Source organism: Phoxinus phoxinus (assembly GCF_949152265.1).
Source record: "Phoxinus phoxinus genome assembly, chromosome: 20".
Classification (NCBI taxonomy): domain Eukaryota; kingdom Metazoa; phylum Chordata; class Actinopteri; order Cypriniformes; family Leuciscidae; genus Phoxinus; species Phoxinus phoxinus.
Window position 1 is genome coordinate 30,936,298 of NC_136895.1, and position 18,411 is coordinate 30,954,708.

Genomic DNA, 18,411 nt, shown 5'->3' on the forward strand with positions numbered 1-18,411 from the left:
CAAACCAGAATTGAGTCGGGTCCTAATGACATAATGAGGGCTCATGTGGCCAGATTACTTCCTAGAACAATGTTGTGCTTAAGGACAGTAACTTGTTGATAAGACCGGACAACGTCGGGTCGAACGATCACACCGAGAGGACTCTAGCCTGCAAGCAGGATACCTCCGAATTATAGAACCTAACAAATGTGGACGGAGAGGACCAGCCGGCCGCTGCACAAATGTCTTCGATTGGTATACCACTGGACCAAGCCCATGAAGAATGGGCTCTAGCGCCTATGGGGCAATCCCGGCCCACTGAGGCATATGCCAGAGAGATGGCATCCACTATACATCTCGATAACCTCTGCTTCGTGACCGGGCACTCCTTGGCGTGGCCGCCGAAGCACACACAGAGCTGTTCTGACTGCCTGAACGGTGCAGAACGCCCCAGGTAGATTCTGAGAGCTCTGACAGGACAGAGCACATTAGCTTCCCCGTCGTTCGCCGAGGGCGAAAGCGCTGATAAGGTAATGACCTGCGCTCGGAATGGAGTTGAGAGCACCTTAGGTACTAGCGGTTCGGTTCATACCTCGGTTCAGACATCTTGGTTCGGTACGAGTTCGGTACAATGGAGGGAAAAGCAAAACAAAAATGCATAAGGCAATTATTTTGTATTGTGCATGTTTTAGGCTGTACCACCTAGTGTCATACGGTCTCTCCCCTGAGCAGCTGACACAGCCGGCCCTGAAGTGTGTAAAGATGTAAAGATGTAAACAGTAAACAATAAGTACCCCACATCATCTCCAGACTCTATCTGTAACTTATAAACAAAATAAGACAATCAGACATAAAACTGAAAATGCAGCATCTCTTATTTATGTGCGGACGTACGAGCGCGAAGGTGCGCGCGGCAAAATTGTCATCATTGCGGTGTGGGCGGTCGTGCGCGTTGGTTGCGCAAGGCCACATTTCACATAGACAGGGTGTGCAGTGCACGGCTTTTTTTATAACAGCGCGCGCGGCTCCGCATCCAAAGATGCGCGACTTCGAGCCGAATCTGGCCTACAATAGCAGACATAAGCCCTTTAAATAAAAATGAATGAACATGTTTTATAAAAAGGTTCACAGAACTAAATAAAAATGTTTAGAAAATATGTAACGTTAATTTAGTTGTAGGTTACGTTCTCATATCCATTTTTTTTTCTTTCTAATGTCACAAGGAATAATCTGGTTTACTGCTTTACACAATTCTTTTGTAGTGTGGCTTTGGTGTACTAAAGTGTTGTACTAAAATAAACATTTACCAATGTACCTTACTACTTCTCACCGCTGATTCCTAACGGTTTAGAGGACAATTACACCGAGACGCACTCTGTCGTTTCAAAGAATTGTACACCGGCGAGCGCGAGTAAATGCCTCGTCTATGTAGGGAGGCGCGGGCGCAGTCATCGGAGGCTCGCGCTGCGGAGGCGAAAGTATAAACAAACCTAGTTTAAGGCGGGGCTACAGATTAGGTGTCCATAAAGAACCCACGTATCTAACAGTAGTTCCGCATTACATTAATTCATTTACACGCGAGTTTTATTTATTTTTATACCGTGTATTCTCCGTGTAAATTCATGCACCGAACCGTGACACCCGTACCAATTCGGTTCAATACGAATACATGTACCGTTCCACCCCTAATAGGTACATAACCGTGTCTTGGTTTGAGAGGGACTCTGCCATCTTGTTCCAAGAGAGCTAACCATGTCCGCAGCGTGGAGATGGGTAGGCTCTCGCACTGAGGGCATCCTCCAGCAGAGAGTGCAGCTTTCGCGTGGGAGAGACCCAGGTGCCCATCCGCCTCGTGCAGCTGAGAACAGCACAGGGTGCAGAGAGAACGAGGCATTTGCAACAACGCTTGTGCTCTCAGAAAATTGCTCTTTCAGAAAAACTGTGTGACGCGATGGCGAACACACAGGTAGCAGAGAAAGGATATTGTGTAGTCGCCGGATGGCCGCAGGAGAACGGCGACAGAAGAGAAGGCGCTGGCCCGCTGCAGGTAAAGCTACGTTCACACTACAAGCGACTTTGTCGCTGCAGGTCGCCAGTGGCTGGCGGTTAGGTCGCTAGTGGGCGTTCCCGCTACTGGTTGCCTAGTAATGTTTGTGAGTGACATTCACGGATGTTTCTCCATGTTGTAGACAACAAATCCGTTTTCTTGCCACTACAAACAAACATTTTGGAAGGAAAATTCTAAATATAAATAGAATCAGTAAAACATGCATAATATTAAAGATGAACGAGAAACTGTGAGTGCTTTTTGCCATCGCGGCTATTTAATTGCAACAAACGGGCAAATACCGGACTATATGGGTTCACGAAATCAATCTGGCTCTGAGTCAGTACTGCGAACACCACTGTATGCACACGGAGATACATCACAACTTATAGCACAGTTTCTGACTGCTAAAATTAGCTTCTCGTTCAACTTGCCTCTGTCAGAGAGTGGCGGATGATCACGCGCGCTCCACTGACTTCACTCCTATTGGTTGTTGCTCCTGAAAGTCGCTCTTCATTTGCATAAAGTTAAACAGATCTCAACTTTGTAGCGTCGCCAGACACGCCCCATCAGGTCGCCAACGGCCGCGGTCGCACGTGTTGCCGGAAAACGCCCGCTCCCCATTGAAATGAATGGTAAAGTGTCGCTTGTAGTGTGAACGCACCTTAAGGCTCGTTCTAGTTGCTTGGCTTGGTTCGACGGCGAAGCTTCGCAGAGGAGACAGAGACGTGAAAGGTCGCTGAAGGAGATTAAATCTGTGCTATGGAGATTTGGAGCGCGTTTTATAGCTATAAGCCACGCCCATTCTGGCGGGCTCTGACGTGCTTGGTGCCAAGACACCTGATTGGTTCACGCGTCTGAGCTACCTCACCATAGGATGTGCAGTTGCCTCAGCACAGCCAATGGGCGAGCTAGTAGCTCGGTTGGTATTGCTGTGCAGCTGCACTGTGTTTTAAAATATAACATAAGTTTCAATATTCTCGAGGAAAGGAGTTTCCCCACTGCGTATTAGCTACGCAATATGAAGTGACGGTTTTCTAAAGGGAAACTCAGTTTTGAGCGGTGAGTGGTGTAACACTTCGTCTAGTATTCACACCTAGACTAATTGCCACAAGATTTATATTAGGGAGGGAACCAACGGCTACGGTCTGTGCCAGTCTAAATACACAGTAAGACAAGAAATAGATGCAAAAGTGTGCATAATTTGCAAAAGAATGGTAAAGAATACATTCAACCAGCAATACATGATAGGAAAAACTCACATAAAAACCAGTCTCGAAGCATTTCAAAATAGAAGGAAAAAGTCACGTGTTACGGAGCACGTTTGAGCTTCAGCAAGAACCAATGAGGTTCATTATATATATATTATATTATTTATTGGTTTATATAGTAATTTATTGTTTTTTCCTAGTACAAACACTAAATCTGGTGAACTGCTTTATAACCTTAATGTTCTTCAGCCTCACTAATGAAGAATGAGGAATAAACACCCACCTCTTTGTTCTTCAGTGTGTTTCATTCTGCAGTGTTCTGGATCTCTCCTGTTCTCACTGTCCTTCAATAAACTCTGTCTTTGCAGATTTCAGCTCTTCCTGATGGTTTGATGCTCGTCTTCACTTGTAGCTGATGGGAATATTCCAGCATTTATTGGTGAATTGCAGTGGGAGGAGCTTCAACGAAGGAGGAGGAGCTTCAACAAAGGAGGAGGAGCTTCAACGAAGGAGGAGGAACTTCACTGAAGGAGGAGTTTGACTTAACTGCTTGTTTTTGTTTTATATGGAACATGTTTTTCCACAAATTAATTAAATGCTGTTATGAAACATACCTATATCTAGATGTCACAATATCTGATCGTGTCGTTTGCTCAAGTCTGTTGACAATAAAATGAGCTTAATGTGGCAGTTTACAGATCTGAAGACATCAGCATAATGAATGAGGGGAAAACAGGATCTATTGACATGAAATAAAGAGGCTTTTCAGCTGCTCTGATAATAGATGAGCCATAGACTATCAACACTCATTCAACAAGCCATTTAGGATCAGCAGATCATCTCACTTTATTATAAGTATAATACTTATTTAAGTATTTGCTGCTATAAACAGATTGTTTGAGTCAGAAAGCCTTAATTACAGCTAGAAAAGTGAAATAAATCAACCACCGCTTTAAAAGTAATCATAAAAGTAACTTCATAAAAGTGTGAACAAACAAAAAGTGGTACATCTGCAGTATAAGAAAATTGAACATAAAATGAAACTCATAATAAAGCATAATGATATAATTTATATCATGAAACAAAATTATATACAAGAATAAAACATTTAGATATTGTCCATCTTTGAGTTGATGTGAATATCAGCGTTGAATCTGCTGGTCTTGAAGATTAACTTTATTCACGGGGACAAACTTAGATGATGTTTCTTTGTCCTGTCGCTCGCTCTGGCTGTCCAGCTGAAAAACAAACAAACAGTGGAAACCATTACAGAAGTTCTAATGGTTTCCACTAAAAATTAACGACACGTCACGATTCAATACAAATTGAGATACTAAACTCACAATACAATACTATCATGATATTTTAAGTAAGTTTTTAATTATTACTTTATTATTTTATTATCAGGACCCACAAATATTCCCCCATTGCATTATTATACATCATATTCAACATTATATATATATATAATAGCTTAAAGTGCAGTTTGTAAGAATGACTAGTGGTCGAAATCGGTACTGCAGTCCAATTCAAAATATCGGAGATCGTGGTTTCTCCCGCCGCCTCAGACTCGACGCTCACATGGGTCGCCAGTTTGCGATACGCCACAGGAACGAGCGCAATGGACAATGAAGATTAGCAACGTGTAGTATCACGGACCAAAACAATAACAAACATTCCAGCCTGGAAACGCACATTTCAAAGTAACATAACCGGCTGTAGAAGTGTTTTTCAGAGAAACGAGTACGTGAAGTTAGCATGTTTCCTCAATATATGCAAACATATGTGACCCGCTCTGGCAAAATGAGTCGGAAGTCGCAAGTTTAAGATATGGGCCGATTATGTGGAAAAACAATGAAATAATAGGGGTTTTTCCTCCCAAAGTTTCGTAGTCCAGATAATTGAGTAAAGGCATTTAAATGACTGTTAAAGTTTACAAAGTTTTACTAAATTCGCTGGAAATGAACATTGTTTTTCTCAACTCCTCTCGTCAGCTCTGAGCATGTCCTGGGTTTACCCTGAAACCTCACTATCTCTGCTCTCCAAACATGGTGTTACACGTTGTATAGAACCAATCAAAAACCTTAGAAATGTACACAAGCGCTGATCATGTGTCAATGGAAAGCCCCGCTTCGGCTGACCGGCACACGATTGGTCCAGCCGTCCTCCTGTCAAACCTCACAGCGCTCTCTGTAAACAAGCTCAAGATCTCCTCAGAAAGATGAAATATTATTAATTTGAGAAATGTCGTGTTATATATTAATGTCTTTGGTCAAATTAAGCTGTAAATAAATAGTTTATCCCTTTAAATGCAATGGATTTTGAAAGATATCAACAAAAAACAGGTAAAAAAATAAATTAATTAAAAAGCGATTTTCTCAGGTTTTCAATTGGAAAAAGAGGGCAGACGACCATAATTCAAATGTGTGTATCTTTACAACCATTCAAGGTATGACTTTGACTAGGATATAATTTGAAAGCGTACGGTCTCCTCTTTTACATTAATACCGAAATCTAAATTTTGGGTCGCTGTGACTCATTTTGCTGGATCAGGTCACGTATGGTATTTTTCTTCTTTAGTAGAGTGAAAACATTACATACAGCACCTTTAATGTAGTAATGTCTCAGAAACTTTCCTTTTTTCCTCCCCAGACTGCTTATGATTCCTACTAGTGATTTGATAAATTGTTTATGACGCATAACATTGACTGTAAAATATGTATTTTAGGTATGGTATTGGCATATGTTGAGCTTTGATATTATATGGTCACTGGGCTTGTTTTTAGCTATTTTTGATTGGCCTTTGAGCTGGTTTTGTTACACAGACCTTTTTAGTTTCCATGCAAACCAATACAATTCCCATTATAACCATTACAAATTCTTTCAAAGGGTTTGTATTGGGTTTTTTTTCCAGCAGGGTGGTTAGGACCGATTTTAGGGCCGTTTAAACAACACCGTTTTAAACTAAAATTGAAAACGTATGGATTTTGGCCGTCCATTTGCATGACACCTGTGTTTTGGGTGCCTTAAAATGCAGTTTTAAAAAGAAACATTTATCTTAAAGGAACATTCCACCGTTTTTTGAAATAGGGCTTATTCACCGTCTTTCCTACATTTAGATAGGTGGGCAAATGCATTTTTGTCTCAGTGCATGCATTGTTTTAGTTTCGCAGGGTCGCCGCTAGCTTAGCTTAGCATAATGAATGGAATCCTTTGTTGCCAGCTAGCATGTCCCGAGTAAAACGTGACACTGTATGTTCACACCGCCGGCGGCGAGAACGTCAAATTGGCCGGAAGCCATTCATTTTCAATCAGAGCCGGCGGCGACCTCCGGCGAGGGCGGCACTGCGCGTCTTGGACGGCGAGAAGAGTTGAAATTTGTCAACTTTATGGTAATAAGCTATGACGCGGTTCGTCGGCAACCAATCGGAATGTAGAAGTCCTCCGCCTGAGAGGATACCAGAGAACACAATCCTGTAAACTTTGGTTCCGACCACATTAGTTCCTAAGCAAAATGAAGGAAAAGTTAATTATTTCTGTTGGGGGTTTCCCGTTATTGTACGACGTGTCCCCGTTTACATACAGGGACATTAATAAAAAGAACGACGAATGGAAAAAGGTGTCTGAAATTGTTGGTGTTTTGTTACTTTCACATTTAAAAGATTTTAATAGGTTAACTTATACCCTACGTGTGGCCAGTGTGCACAAAATAGGATACTGATTTATGTTCAGTTCTTATTTGCTTTGCGGCTCCTTTAAATAAAGTAAAAAAAATAAAAATAAATCACGCATTCTAAAATCTACGTCAGAGCGCCAGAGAGTCCCCGAATCTCACGGCGTCAATGGCAGGGCGGCGAGAGCGAATTTTGCCGCTCTCGCCGGCGGCGGTGTGAACGTACGGTCAGGCTCAACGCGTCACATCAAAATGAGCGTGCCCGCAGTTGTGTCACAGCTGCCGAGGATTTCTCGGCGTTGATCCATCCTGCAGTCCTCGACTTTTTTCCCGGTGCGATAAAGTAAACTGAAAAAAAATAAAAAATAAAATAAAATAAATCGCCCCACGCCGAATGGACCCAATGGACAGCTGTCCACAGAGGAAGTGATTATTTTCAATTACCATGTTTGCTGTAACTTCTCAAAATAAACACAATCCAAAAGCGAAGATACTCGGTGCAGGTCACGCCGGTATGTTGACGGTAGGGCTGCACGTTTTCAAGTTTTTCATTAACCGTTAACCGAGGCCCTTAGCGGTTAATACTCGGTTAACCCGTAAATGCGTCTCTATAGCGCACGCAGTGTGTTTATCGTGCAATTTATACGCGAAAATTAGTTTTTACGTGCATATGATACGCAGTTTTCGCATGCATTTGATACGCACTTCATTGCGTGTAATACACACGCACCCCACACCACTAATTCTACCCAAACGTATAATACACACGCACCCCACACCACTACTAAACCTACCCTAACCAACCCATCCGTATCCTATGCACGTAAAAACTAATTTTCGCGTATACATTACACGATAAACACACTGCGTGCTATTGAGACGCATTTAGTGTGATCGGGTTGCAGCACCATAGTGTGCGCGCCGCAACCCCGAGATACAGACACAAGAGAAAGGGGTAGTTAATTTTTAACACCTTTAATAACTGGTTGGACCACATTTGAAACGAAATTAATTTATAGAAATAAAACGCAGTGGTAAGGACAGAGCAGTTAAAGTAGGTCACTGACTTTTGCGTTCGCGGGTGTTGGCTGTTGAGATGGTACAACAATGAGGTTGTACTTGAAGTATATCTAAGCACTGCATTGCAATAGGCCTACTTGCATTTTGCCCCGTCATTCTCGATTTTAAAGTGCTCCCACGCTGTGCTTTTCTTTGCCCGCTTCATATTAGAAAACTGGTCATGACTTCTTGTGGACATTACAAATGTCTGGGAGCGCTCGGGTGGTCTCTGGTGGTGCAAAAATGTATTACAACTAAATTCAATGCACGCCATTGACGCCACTTAACCGAGCAAAATGTTTCACTCGGTTACGCAATTTTTAACGGTTAATCGGTTAATCGGTTAACCATGGACACTCCTAGTTGACGGATTTCAGGTGCTGCGTGATATCTCTGCGTCCAAGTAGCAGTGCTTCGCCTGTGCTTCACCCTAATATAGTCCCAAATCAATATCTGCCTAGGAAATCGCCTAGTCTTAATCTGCATCGCTATTTGTACTCGTTGTGAATACGCAGGCCACAAGAAGTAATTATTTTTTTTGATCACTTTTACTCAGGACTAACCCTAACCCTAGCTGGCAACAAAGGATTCTATTCATTATGCTAAGCTAAGCTAGCGGCGACCCTACCAAACTAAAACAATGCATGCATTGAGACAAAAATGCATTTGCCCACCTATCTAAAATGTAGGAAAGATGGTGAATAAGCCCTATTTCAAAAAATGGTGGAGTGTTCCTTTAATGTAAACTACAAAAATGTGAATTTGAGAAAACGGTGAAATCATGCGCATGCGTATTACGTATTCGGAGTTTCTTTACAAAGTGACTTGAAAGTGCTGGATCTGAACATGATCTACTTACAGTGATTGTTTTTTGTATGTCTGCGTAGAGCAGATGATTGGCTGAAGCTCTTCCCACATGCAGTGCAGTGATACGGTTTCTCTCCAGTGTGGATCCTCTCGTGTGACTTCAGATGTCCTGACTGATTGAACCTCTTGTCGCAGTGTGAACACTTGTAGGGTTTCTCTCCAGTGTGGATCCTCTGGTGCAGTTTCAAACATGCAGTTGTAATAAAACACTTCCCACACTCAAAGCACACATGTACCCCTTCACCAGTATGCATTTTCTGATGAACATTTAAATTCTTCAGATGATGAAAACTCTTTCCACACAACGAACATAAATGAGGTTTCTCCTGTGAATGAACTATCATGTGTCTCTTCAGGCCAGAAGCACTCACAAATGTTTTGCCACATTGATCACATTCGTGCAGTTTCTCTCCAGTGTGGATTTTAAGGTGTTCCTTAAGGTTCCCTTGATGTGTAAAACTCTTCCCACACTGATCACATGAGAACGGTTTCTCTCCAGTGTGGATCCTCATGTGAACCTTGAAATGATGTTTGTGAGTGAAACGCTTCCCACACTGATCACATGAGAATGGTTTCTCTCCAGTGTGGATCCTCATGTGATCCTTGAGATTCCGTTTTTGTGTGAAACTCTTTCCACACTGACTGCAGGTGAAACATTTCTCGTTTCTTCTTTTCAGCAAAGAAATGCTTTCAGTCTGTGAGTGAGTTTTTTCTCCAGTTTTGACATGATGATGTTTCTCCTCCTCTTCACTCTCCTCATTTTTCAGTATCACGTCTGAAACGGAAGTAAAAAAAAAAAAACTGTTTAAAAGTTTGGCAGCTGAGTTCTGAACAAGTAGGCCTGACTCCCACCCAGATACAACACATTACAGTAATCCAAACGGGATGAAACAAAGGCATGAACAACCTTCTCCATATCTTCAAATGAGAGGATATACTTCAATTTACAAATTGATATGTTAAGATGGGAAGAAAAAAAAACTATTCTTTACAACAGCATTGATTTGCCGGTCAAATTTAAGCTCAGAGTAAAAAATAACACCAAGATCTCTCACGCAATACATATCCAAACAATCCCAGGCAGTCATAAACCTCCTCTACACACCCCTTATTACCAAATAAAATCATCTCTGTCTTATCCTCATTCAACTGGAGAAAGTTATTCGCCCAACCAGCACTTAACCTCAGTCAAACATTCATGCAGAGGTTTCAAATTTCTCAAAAATAGAACCTAGAAGGAGCATATAAAGGGGAAATAAAATTGGTCCCAAGCACTGATGGGCAGTAACGCGTTAGAAGTAACGCGTTACTGTAATCCCATTACTTTTTTCAAGTAACGAGTAAAGTAAGGGATTACAATTGCAAAAACAGTAATTAGATTACTGTTACTTTCCCGTAAGGAGGCTGCGTTACTGCGTTACTGTGATTGTTTCGTTAGACTGTCTCGTGAGTCGTGGCTTAATTTGAGCCGGAACACGCCCGACGTTGGTACAGAACCTTTTTTATTGGATCCGGCACCTCCTATGTCAGTATGGAAAAGTAATCGCCTAAATAAAATAAATAAATAAATACTATTTGTGTAGCCTATAGTGTTCAATGTTGTTATCGATAGAGCTGCACAAATGGGGTATTATTTCATCCGCAACCGCATCACAAAACTCATCCGTAAATGCTGATGCGAGCCGCAAGAAAGCCCTTGTCTGTTCTAGAAAGGATGCAGCAAAGATATTTAATGCTAATGTATGAGACATCGGCCTACGCTGAGTTTCATTCATTTATGAGGTGCGCGCTCTAGTTAACAATGAAAGTGAAAGCGGCGCGCCGGCTCCTCCATGTCACGGTTATTATATTGTCTGCTATATTTGCCTTGTATTTGTTAAATACATGCAAATGGTTGATGAAACATTTATTAAAATAAGATGCAATTGAATTTATACAAAACGAAATTCACTTTAAAGAAAGGCTTTTAACAATGCAATGCAAGTGTGAACGCGGCACGCTAGCGCCTCAATGCACGGTTATTATATTGTCTGCTATATTTGCTTTTTATTTATTAAATACATGCAATTGGTTGATGAAACATTTATTAAAATTAAGATACAATTTATACAAAACGAAATTCACTTTAAGGAAAGGTTTTCTACAAAGCAAAACTTAATGAAATGGTAAAAACATGTCTGACGATTTACAAAAACAAAACTAATCTGCACTTTAATGTTAAAAGACGTAAATGTTAATAATTTGGAATACAGTCATGAGAGACTTTCATTTTAATTATTTTATTGCTGTATTTTATTTACATCTAATCGAATAGAGGATTTTACAAAAAAATATGTGCATTTTATATGCTGGAATATGCAGAAATATAAGTTAACAGAAGAAGGACTTTGTTTATTTCGTTAAAATATGGTGGAATGTGCAGAAATTGGTTAAATGTTCAACAATTTTCTTCAAGTCTGAGACTGTTGCATTTAATTAGATTTTTGGTTGATGCAATGTGCATAAAGTTAAAATATTGAAACTAATAAAATAAGTTTTAAAAAAGAGACTGTTTCATTTAATTCAATTTTAGATGATGGAATATGCAGAAAGAATATAATTAGGCTGAAAGGTCTGCTTTGTATTCAGGTTGTGCATCATGTTTTTGAAGTAAAGTAACTCGTAAAGTAACTAATTACTTTTGAAAATAAGTAATCAGTAAAGTAACTGGATTACTTTCTTGGAGAAGTAATCAGTAATCAGTAACTAATTACTATTTCCAAGTAACTTGACCAACACTGGTCCCAAGATAGAACCCTGAGGAACAACAGTATAAGAACAATCCCCTAAACCAGGGGTTTTAAACCAAGTCGAAGACAGTGGGCCTTGACACAACTTACCCAATGGCCAAAAGTCTTATATTTCAAATAGGGAGAGAGCATTTTCAGGGCTAATTTAACTTTTAGACTCTAGAATACTTTGGTTCATCGTCGACTCACTTTGGTCTAGTCTGTCCAAAGGTCAGTCTTGTGGTTTGTTCAGATGCAACTGTGCAAACCAAAGCTGTGCTGCCATGTTCTTTTTAGAGAGAAGAGGCTTTCTCAAGAAGCCATACTTGTTCAGTCTTTTTCTAATTGTACTGTCATGAACTTTAACATGCTAACTGAGGCCTGTAGAGTCTGAGGTGTAGTTCAAGAACTGAGGTGTAGGTGTAGACCGCACTGGACGGTCTGACCCTTGGGGTGAATTTACTGGGACGTCCACTCCTTGGAAGAATGGCAATGGTTTTCCACTTGTGAATAATCTTCCTCACTGTGGAACAATGGACTCTAAATGGTTTGGAAATTGTCTTGTAACCCTTCCTAGATTGATGGGCACAAACAATTGCTTCTCTAAGGTCATTGACTAATTGCTGAAGTCTTTTGCCCTTGGCATTGTTTTAACACAAACCTGAAGGCTCCAGACAAGCAGAATACCAATTTTTTTTTGGATGATTGCTGATGATCAATCAAAAGCATTTGATTAGCAGGGCCAAACTGCTTCTTACCCTCTTATTTCCAATGGAAGCAGTAAAGGTGTACTTATGTCCTTATGTACAGTAAAGGTGTCACTCACAGCTTCTCCATGTTGGCCTAGTTTTTGTTAAATAATGACAGTGTAATATGTAATGTGTTGTTGTTCTTCTGAAGATGTATTTACCTAATTTTTAAGACCTGCCAAGGACCAGGGGCCTCATTTATAAACGTTGCGTACGCACAAAAGAAGGCGTACGCCGCTCTCTACGCAATAATTGGTATTTATAAAAAGCAAACTTAACGGGAAAATGTCCGTCTGGCGGAGCAGATATAGATGCAATTAGATAGACAGATATAGATAGATAATTAGGGAGATATATAGATAGATAAATAGATAGATTGATGTATTAATTGTCCACTGGGGAAAGTTGTTTTCATAGTAAAAATTTCATCATCAGCTACGGAATCATGGTATTCATGCATATGCCTTTAGTTTGTTTTATTTTTGATAAAATAACGTATGACGTATGTCTCTCAACCATTCAGAAAGCTGCAAGAAATGACATTTGCACTGAACTATTTCACATTTCCACGTAGATTATAACCGACATCTGTAGCTTGTCAGATGCAATTAAATGGATGGAAATAAAATGGCCCATCAAAATGCGCAATGACGCACAATGGCTGATCTTGTCCGACCATTTCTTTTTTATTTCGGCCACGGTCCGAGGTTGTGAGGCTACAGCATTAACGGCGTCTGCAACCTTTTGCCACTCAAGTGCCTTTTTGGCATTAGTAATGCCCACACTGTGCCCTCAAAACAACATGTTTCTCCTCTTTTCCACCTCGCCAACGATAACTTCCACTTCACATTTGAGTGAAGTTACGTTTTTTTGATTTCCTCTCTGTGTTTGCCATGATTTCGCAATCGATGAATATTAACTTGTGGGCGTTTCACGGACTATTTATGGGCAACTATGGGCGTGACATGAAGCCGCAAAAGCTGCGCTACATTTAGAATTGATTGTGATTTATCACTTCTGACGCAAATCCTACGCAAACTTTTATAAATGAGGCCCCTGGTGATTATTTTTATATCCCGATGTGTAAAACCATGGAATTCAAAAGGGTGTAACTTCTTTTTCACATGACTGTAGAAAATGTCTATGTTTTGTCCTACTACATACACTTAAAATGATGAACTGCTTTCTATCCTTATTGTTCTTCAGCCTCACTAATGAAGAATGAGGAATAATCACCAACCTCTTTGTTCTTCCATTCTGCAGTGTTCTGGATCTCTCCTGTTCTCACTGTCCTTCAATAAACTCTGTCTTTGCAGATTTCAGCTCGTCCTGATGGTGTGATGCTCGTCTTCACTTGTAGCTGATGGGAATATTCCAGCATTTATTGGTGGATTGCAGTGGGAGGAGCTTCACTGAAGGAGGATATGATCTGCTAAAATCAATAAATCACAGAGTATTAGTGTTGTCAAAGTACTGGTACCTTCGGTACTGAAAATGTGACGGTACCAGCATTTCTGTAATACCGGCATATTCGGTAACCACTAATAGCAGCTGCTTTCAGTCGCTTCCGTGTTTATCTAAGCGCGGGGCTCCAGACTAACTTTTTTACAAGGAGCACTGTAGCCGATATATACCACGATATAGTGTCTGTGTATATTAAACTGCAAAAAGACTATTTAAATATTAACCCTGCATGTTCTGCTTGTCTCTGTGTGAATTAATGGCGACAAAATATTTCTTGTTTTAACCCTTTCGCACGTACGATCACACCGGTGTGATTAGAACGGTCAGTGCATCACAGTGTATATTTTGATGTTGTAAAATATACACTGATGTCTATGGAAGCTAGCCTTAGTTTCCCCATACTGCCTTTGCGCAGCGCGATTTTATTCACGCTGAAAGGCAGTCTGGATACCATGGACCAGATTTTAGCCTCATCTAGGGAACCAATCACAGAAAGGGGAGGGAGCAGCAAGACGATGACGACTAGGGTTGCCAACCGTTCCGTATAATACGGAATCGTCCCGTATTTGACACATAAAAGTCTTGTTCCGTATTGAACCGATACGGAACGCACTTTGTTTTGTATTTTTGAGAATCAATTCAGTGCAAATCCGTGACAGACACACACATAGCTTCTAATATATGTCAGACTATGAACGAAGACATTTGTAGGCTATGATAAGAAAAAAAACAGACGGTGCGTGCGGTAGATACTAATTTCTCCCCGTTTGTCTATGATCAGCGTCGCGTTTTTAACATCTTGGAACATCATCAGAGAATGCCCTTTTAATTGGTCGTTTCAGTCATTGTGAGTCATGTATCGTAGCAACGATGATGACAAGTGACAACAGCGGGAAATGTAAAAATGACTAACGTTACTTCTTCCAAGCAGCCGGTGAAAAAGAGCACAAAAATATAGAATTGAATGGGAAATAGCTGCACAATGTGCTTAGTCTGGAGGTTTATTTGTTTCTGTGAGATTTTCCTTGTGCATATATATAATATTTGCTTCTCTTGAACCCTTCAACCTGCATCATTTCAACTTAATTGTGTTTAACAGCAGAATTTGTGGTGAAAAACTACATTAGCCATTTTCCTTGTGCATATATAGGTGTTGTATTGCTTGAATGCATTATTTGAGTGCAATATTTCCTTTCCAGTGCAAAACAACAATACATTAAAAAAAACAGGTAATATATATAAAATATATATTTTATATTTTCTTTATTAGCTGTGTTTTTATGTACTATTGTTTTGCACTGGAAAGAAAGTAACTAAAATGGAAGTATAATTATATAATATATAGATATTTGCACTACACATCCTTAAAATGTTGTCAAATTAAATGTCACATGTCACCAACCCCAACCCCCCCACCGTTCCTTATTTCAATTTCAGAAAGTTGGCAACCCTAATGACGACATCTATGCAACATAAGCAGTTTGATTATATCCATATATACCTTCAACCCTCATGTTTATCTTGCACAAACGGCAATAGTCGCTGAACGTCATTGTTTACACAAAAATATCTTACCCATCGTCTTCTTCCTTGTGTAATTTCTGTCGCTCTACATACGTCATCTGGTATAATGGAAACGATTGGCTATGAGCTACGTACAGGCGCATTTGATAGACATTCTTAGCACCCAATAAACGGCGCCGGGCATTCGTAAACCACGCCTCAAATACGAGAAAATGCACATGTGGTTCCCAGACCCAAGTCTCAACGAGAATTGGGTCTGGCGTTAGCCAGGCTATATGGAAGCGGCAATAATAATCCTTTATAATATAAAAAGACGACACGTTTTATATCAGATACACATTATGTAAGTATCTTTACATTTTACCCTATTCTTCTCCCAGTTCACCAGCCACTTACTTTCATGTATTTCGGGAGAAGTGGAGGAATTGCCGTGTTGTAAATCCAACAGATCCGATTCTCTGAACTGTGGCACAAACTAACATGGCGCGGCGCATACAGCTCAACTAACGCGATCATTATAAAGGTGTTTATACAACAAAACACATCCACATGCACATATTTGACAATCGGAATATCAGTGTTTCATAGCCAATAAATGTGTGAATTTATTCATAAAAGCAGATCATCATTCATTCAGCGCTGTGTTGTGGTTGCGCTGTGTCACGTGACAAGCAATGACGCATAACCATGGAAACAATAAAGTGACAGATTCGAAACAACGGTCGCCTTGCTCATTATGCATTTATAGCCTACTTATCATTTTGATACTAGGGGGCTGATAAAGCTAATATAGACACTTACAGCATGTGTTGCCTTGCCTTCATTATAAGGCTTATATAAGGCTTTTAATTTTTTGCGGCTCCAGACAGATTTTAATTATTTTGGTCCAATATGGCTCTTTTAACATTTGGGGTTGCCGACCCCTGGTCTAGGCCATTTGCCGTTTGAGGTTTACAAAGAGTGCTAAATTTGGCCAACTGTAATTAATTTTTTGCTAAGTTTTTTCAGGACTTCTTGTTGTGCTTGACTCATTTTTTGTATGTTTTTTTGCAATTGGTGTTCGATCTGGAAAAGACACTTGTTGAGCCAGAAATAGTGGGGAATTGACGACATACTCGACAGAACATTGTGTTCTGAACACAAGAAATTATTTTGTCCATGACATCAAAAATCTGCGCTTTTTTTTTGCCTCATAGTCAGATTTTTCTGCATTTTTGGTAGCCCGACTGGAAAACACAATACCCTCGGGACGTCGGGCTAGTGATTTTGCAAGCCCTGGCTATATAACATTGATTTGTTTTATGTACATTTGCGCACCTGTCTAATAAAGTACATGCAAGAGCGGCGTCTCTGTCAAGTCGAAGTTTGTCGTGGACACGGAGTTCTCCGCATCTCGAAAAGGTCACGCCGATATTAATCCTCGTTTTATTTCTCCTTTTATCCTAAAGTCTGCTTGACATGGTCCATAATGTTTGAATTAAACAACAACAGTGTAAGCGTGCCGCTAAACGTTACGCAGTTGTCCACATCCGTCGCCATGGTTACTATGGCAGTACAAGCGGAAACCAGGGATAACGTGGATATTACGTCATTGACAGGCGAGACGTGACGGGTACTGTTTAAAATTGTGAATTTTCTCTGAATTTTCAAATTCTTGGAAACATTTAGGATAATATAAGCACACATTTGAAAGAAATAACACTGTGTAAGTTGTTTTAGGAAATTTGGATACAAAATACTTACATATTGTACCTTTAATGTGCCAATTAACGTATCTGAAGACATCAGCATAATAAATGAGGGGAAAACAGGATCTATTGACATGAAATAAAGATGCTTTTCAGCTGCTCTGATAATAGATGAGCCATAGACTATCAACACTCATTTAACAATTAAGCCATTCACAATCAGCGACATATTTTATTCTAAGTATTTGCTGCTAGAAACAGATAGTTTGAGTCAGAATATCTGCTGAAAGCCTCAACGTGCTCTATCATTTCTCAAATGATACAGAAAAATAGCAATATAAAAATAGACACTATAATGACAACTAACCTTTGTAATTTATCCATATGAATATAAATATTGTTCCATTTCCTAATAACGGCATTCGTAACGAAGTAGATTGCTAACATCTTACCATTTTGTATATGAAGAGAAACAGGCAAATCATAAAACCTTATTTAAAAATAACTGTTTTAGTTAGCGGACACACAAATAGCGCGGGCGGGTGAAAACCAGTCGTAAATGTTGCTTTAACAAACGCTCTTACCACGAAATGTCGTGAACTGCTCACCTCAGAAGACTCACTCCAATCTGACCCTCTTATATAGTGTGATGAATCTGACTGACTGAAGGAGCGAGCGAGCGAAATAATGACGTCATCACCGCGAGACGAGAGAGCAGATTATCAAAAACGCGCGAAATACGGTTTAAAACGGCAGGGCATCTATAGTACAAAACAACAACTGAGATGTGAGACTTCATCGCTGTTACTTATTGTATTTTGCAATTATGTCTGCCCTTTGAGAATCGCAAGTTAATACTGTTTGTTCAATATCTATTTTGTCTGTAAATTTGAATTTCAATAATAATAAAAAAATGTATACATGTAAATTTAATTAAAAAAATGTGCCTTTTTCTGTAAATATCTCTCTGAAGATACAGACCATATATATTTTTCATGTAGCCTATCTAAATCCTTTTGGAGAACATTCAGGACTGGCTGAGAGAAAAAGATACGGTGGCTGATGGTTTGACCTTACAAAATATAATGTAGCCTACTATGGGATAACCAATGATTGTTGTAGGTGATTTGATTTGCTTAATAACATTATATTATTGGCAAAATACTTTCATAAATGTAGATTTTTTTTAAAAATCCCCTCCTTTGTTTATTATATTCAGAAAATACTTCTCAGATGCCCTCTCTAAAATGAAAAATCGAAGTGCAATAAAATTGTATTATCTGTTAGTATTGTATAATCTGTTTTAAGTTTCTTTTTTTCCCCTTATCTATTTCCCCCCTTTACTTGTGTTGAGCCTTCCACGCCTGTATATTTTGTACAAT

At 39.8% G+C, this 18,411-nt stretch overlaps 2 protein-coding genes across 8 annotated transcripts in view; both read right to left on the bottom strand.

Annotated features, from left to right (window-relative positions):
* LOC306988166 (uncharacterized protein) overlaps window positions 1-18,411 on the bottom strand; it is an 88,296-nt gene that overhangs the window by 11,082 nt on the left and 58,803 nt on the right. The window lies entirely within an intron of this gene.
* Window positions 3,646-17,749, bottom strand: LOC306988094 (uncharacterized protein). 7 transcript variants are annotated; one of them, XM_079592829.1, is made up of 5 exons: window positions 17,614-17,706; window positions 17,085-17,155; window positions 13,594-13,785; window positions 8,829-9,611; window positions 3,956-4,475 (listed from the first exon to the last, which is right to left on the bottom strand). In XM_079592829.1, exons 3-5 carry the CDS (start codon window positions 13,607-13,609, stop codon window positions 4,432-4,434), a joined length of 843 nt encoding a protein of 280 aa, XP_079448955.1. In that variant the 5' UTR covers window positions 13,610-13,785; window positions 17,085-17,155; window positions 17,614-17,706; the 3' UTR covers window positions 3,956-4,431. The 7 variants fall into 7 exon arrangements, with proteins under 7 accessions (XP_079448954.1, XP_079448957.1, XP_079448955.1 ...); XM_079592832.1 differs by having other exon boundaries at window positions 4,049-4,475; window positions 17,638-17,699; XM_079592834.1 differs by having other exon boundaries at window positions 4,049-4,475; window positions 17,397-17,641.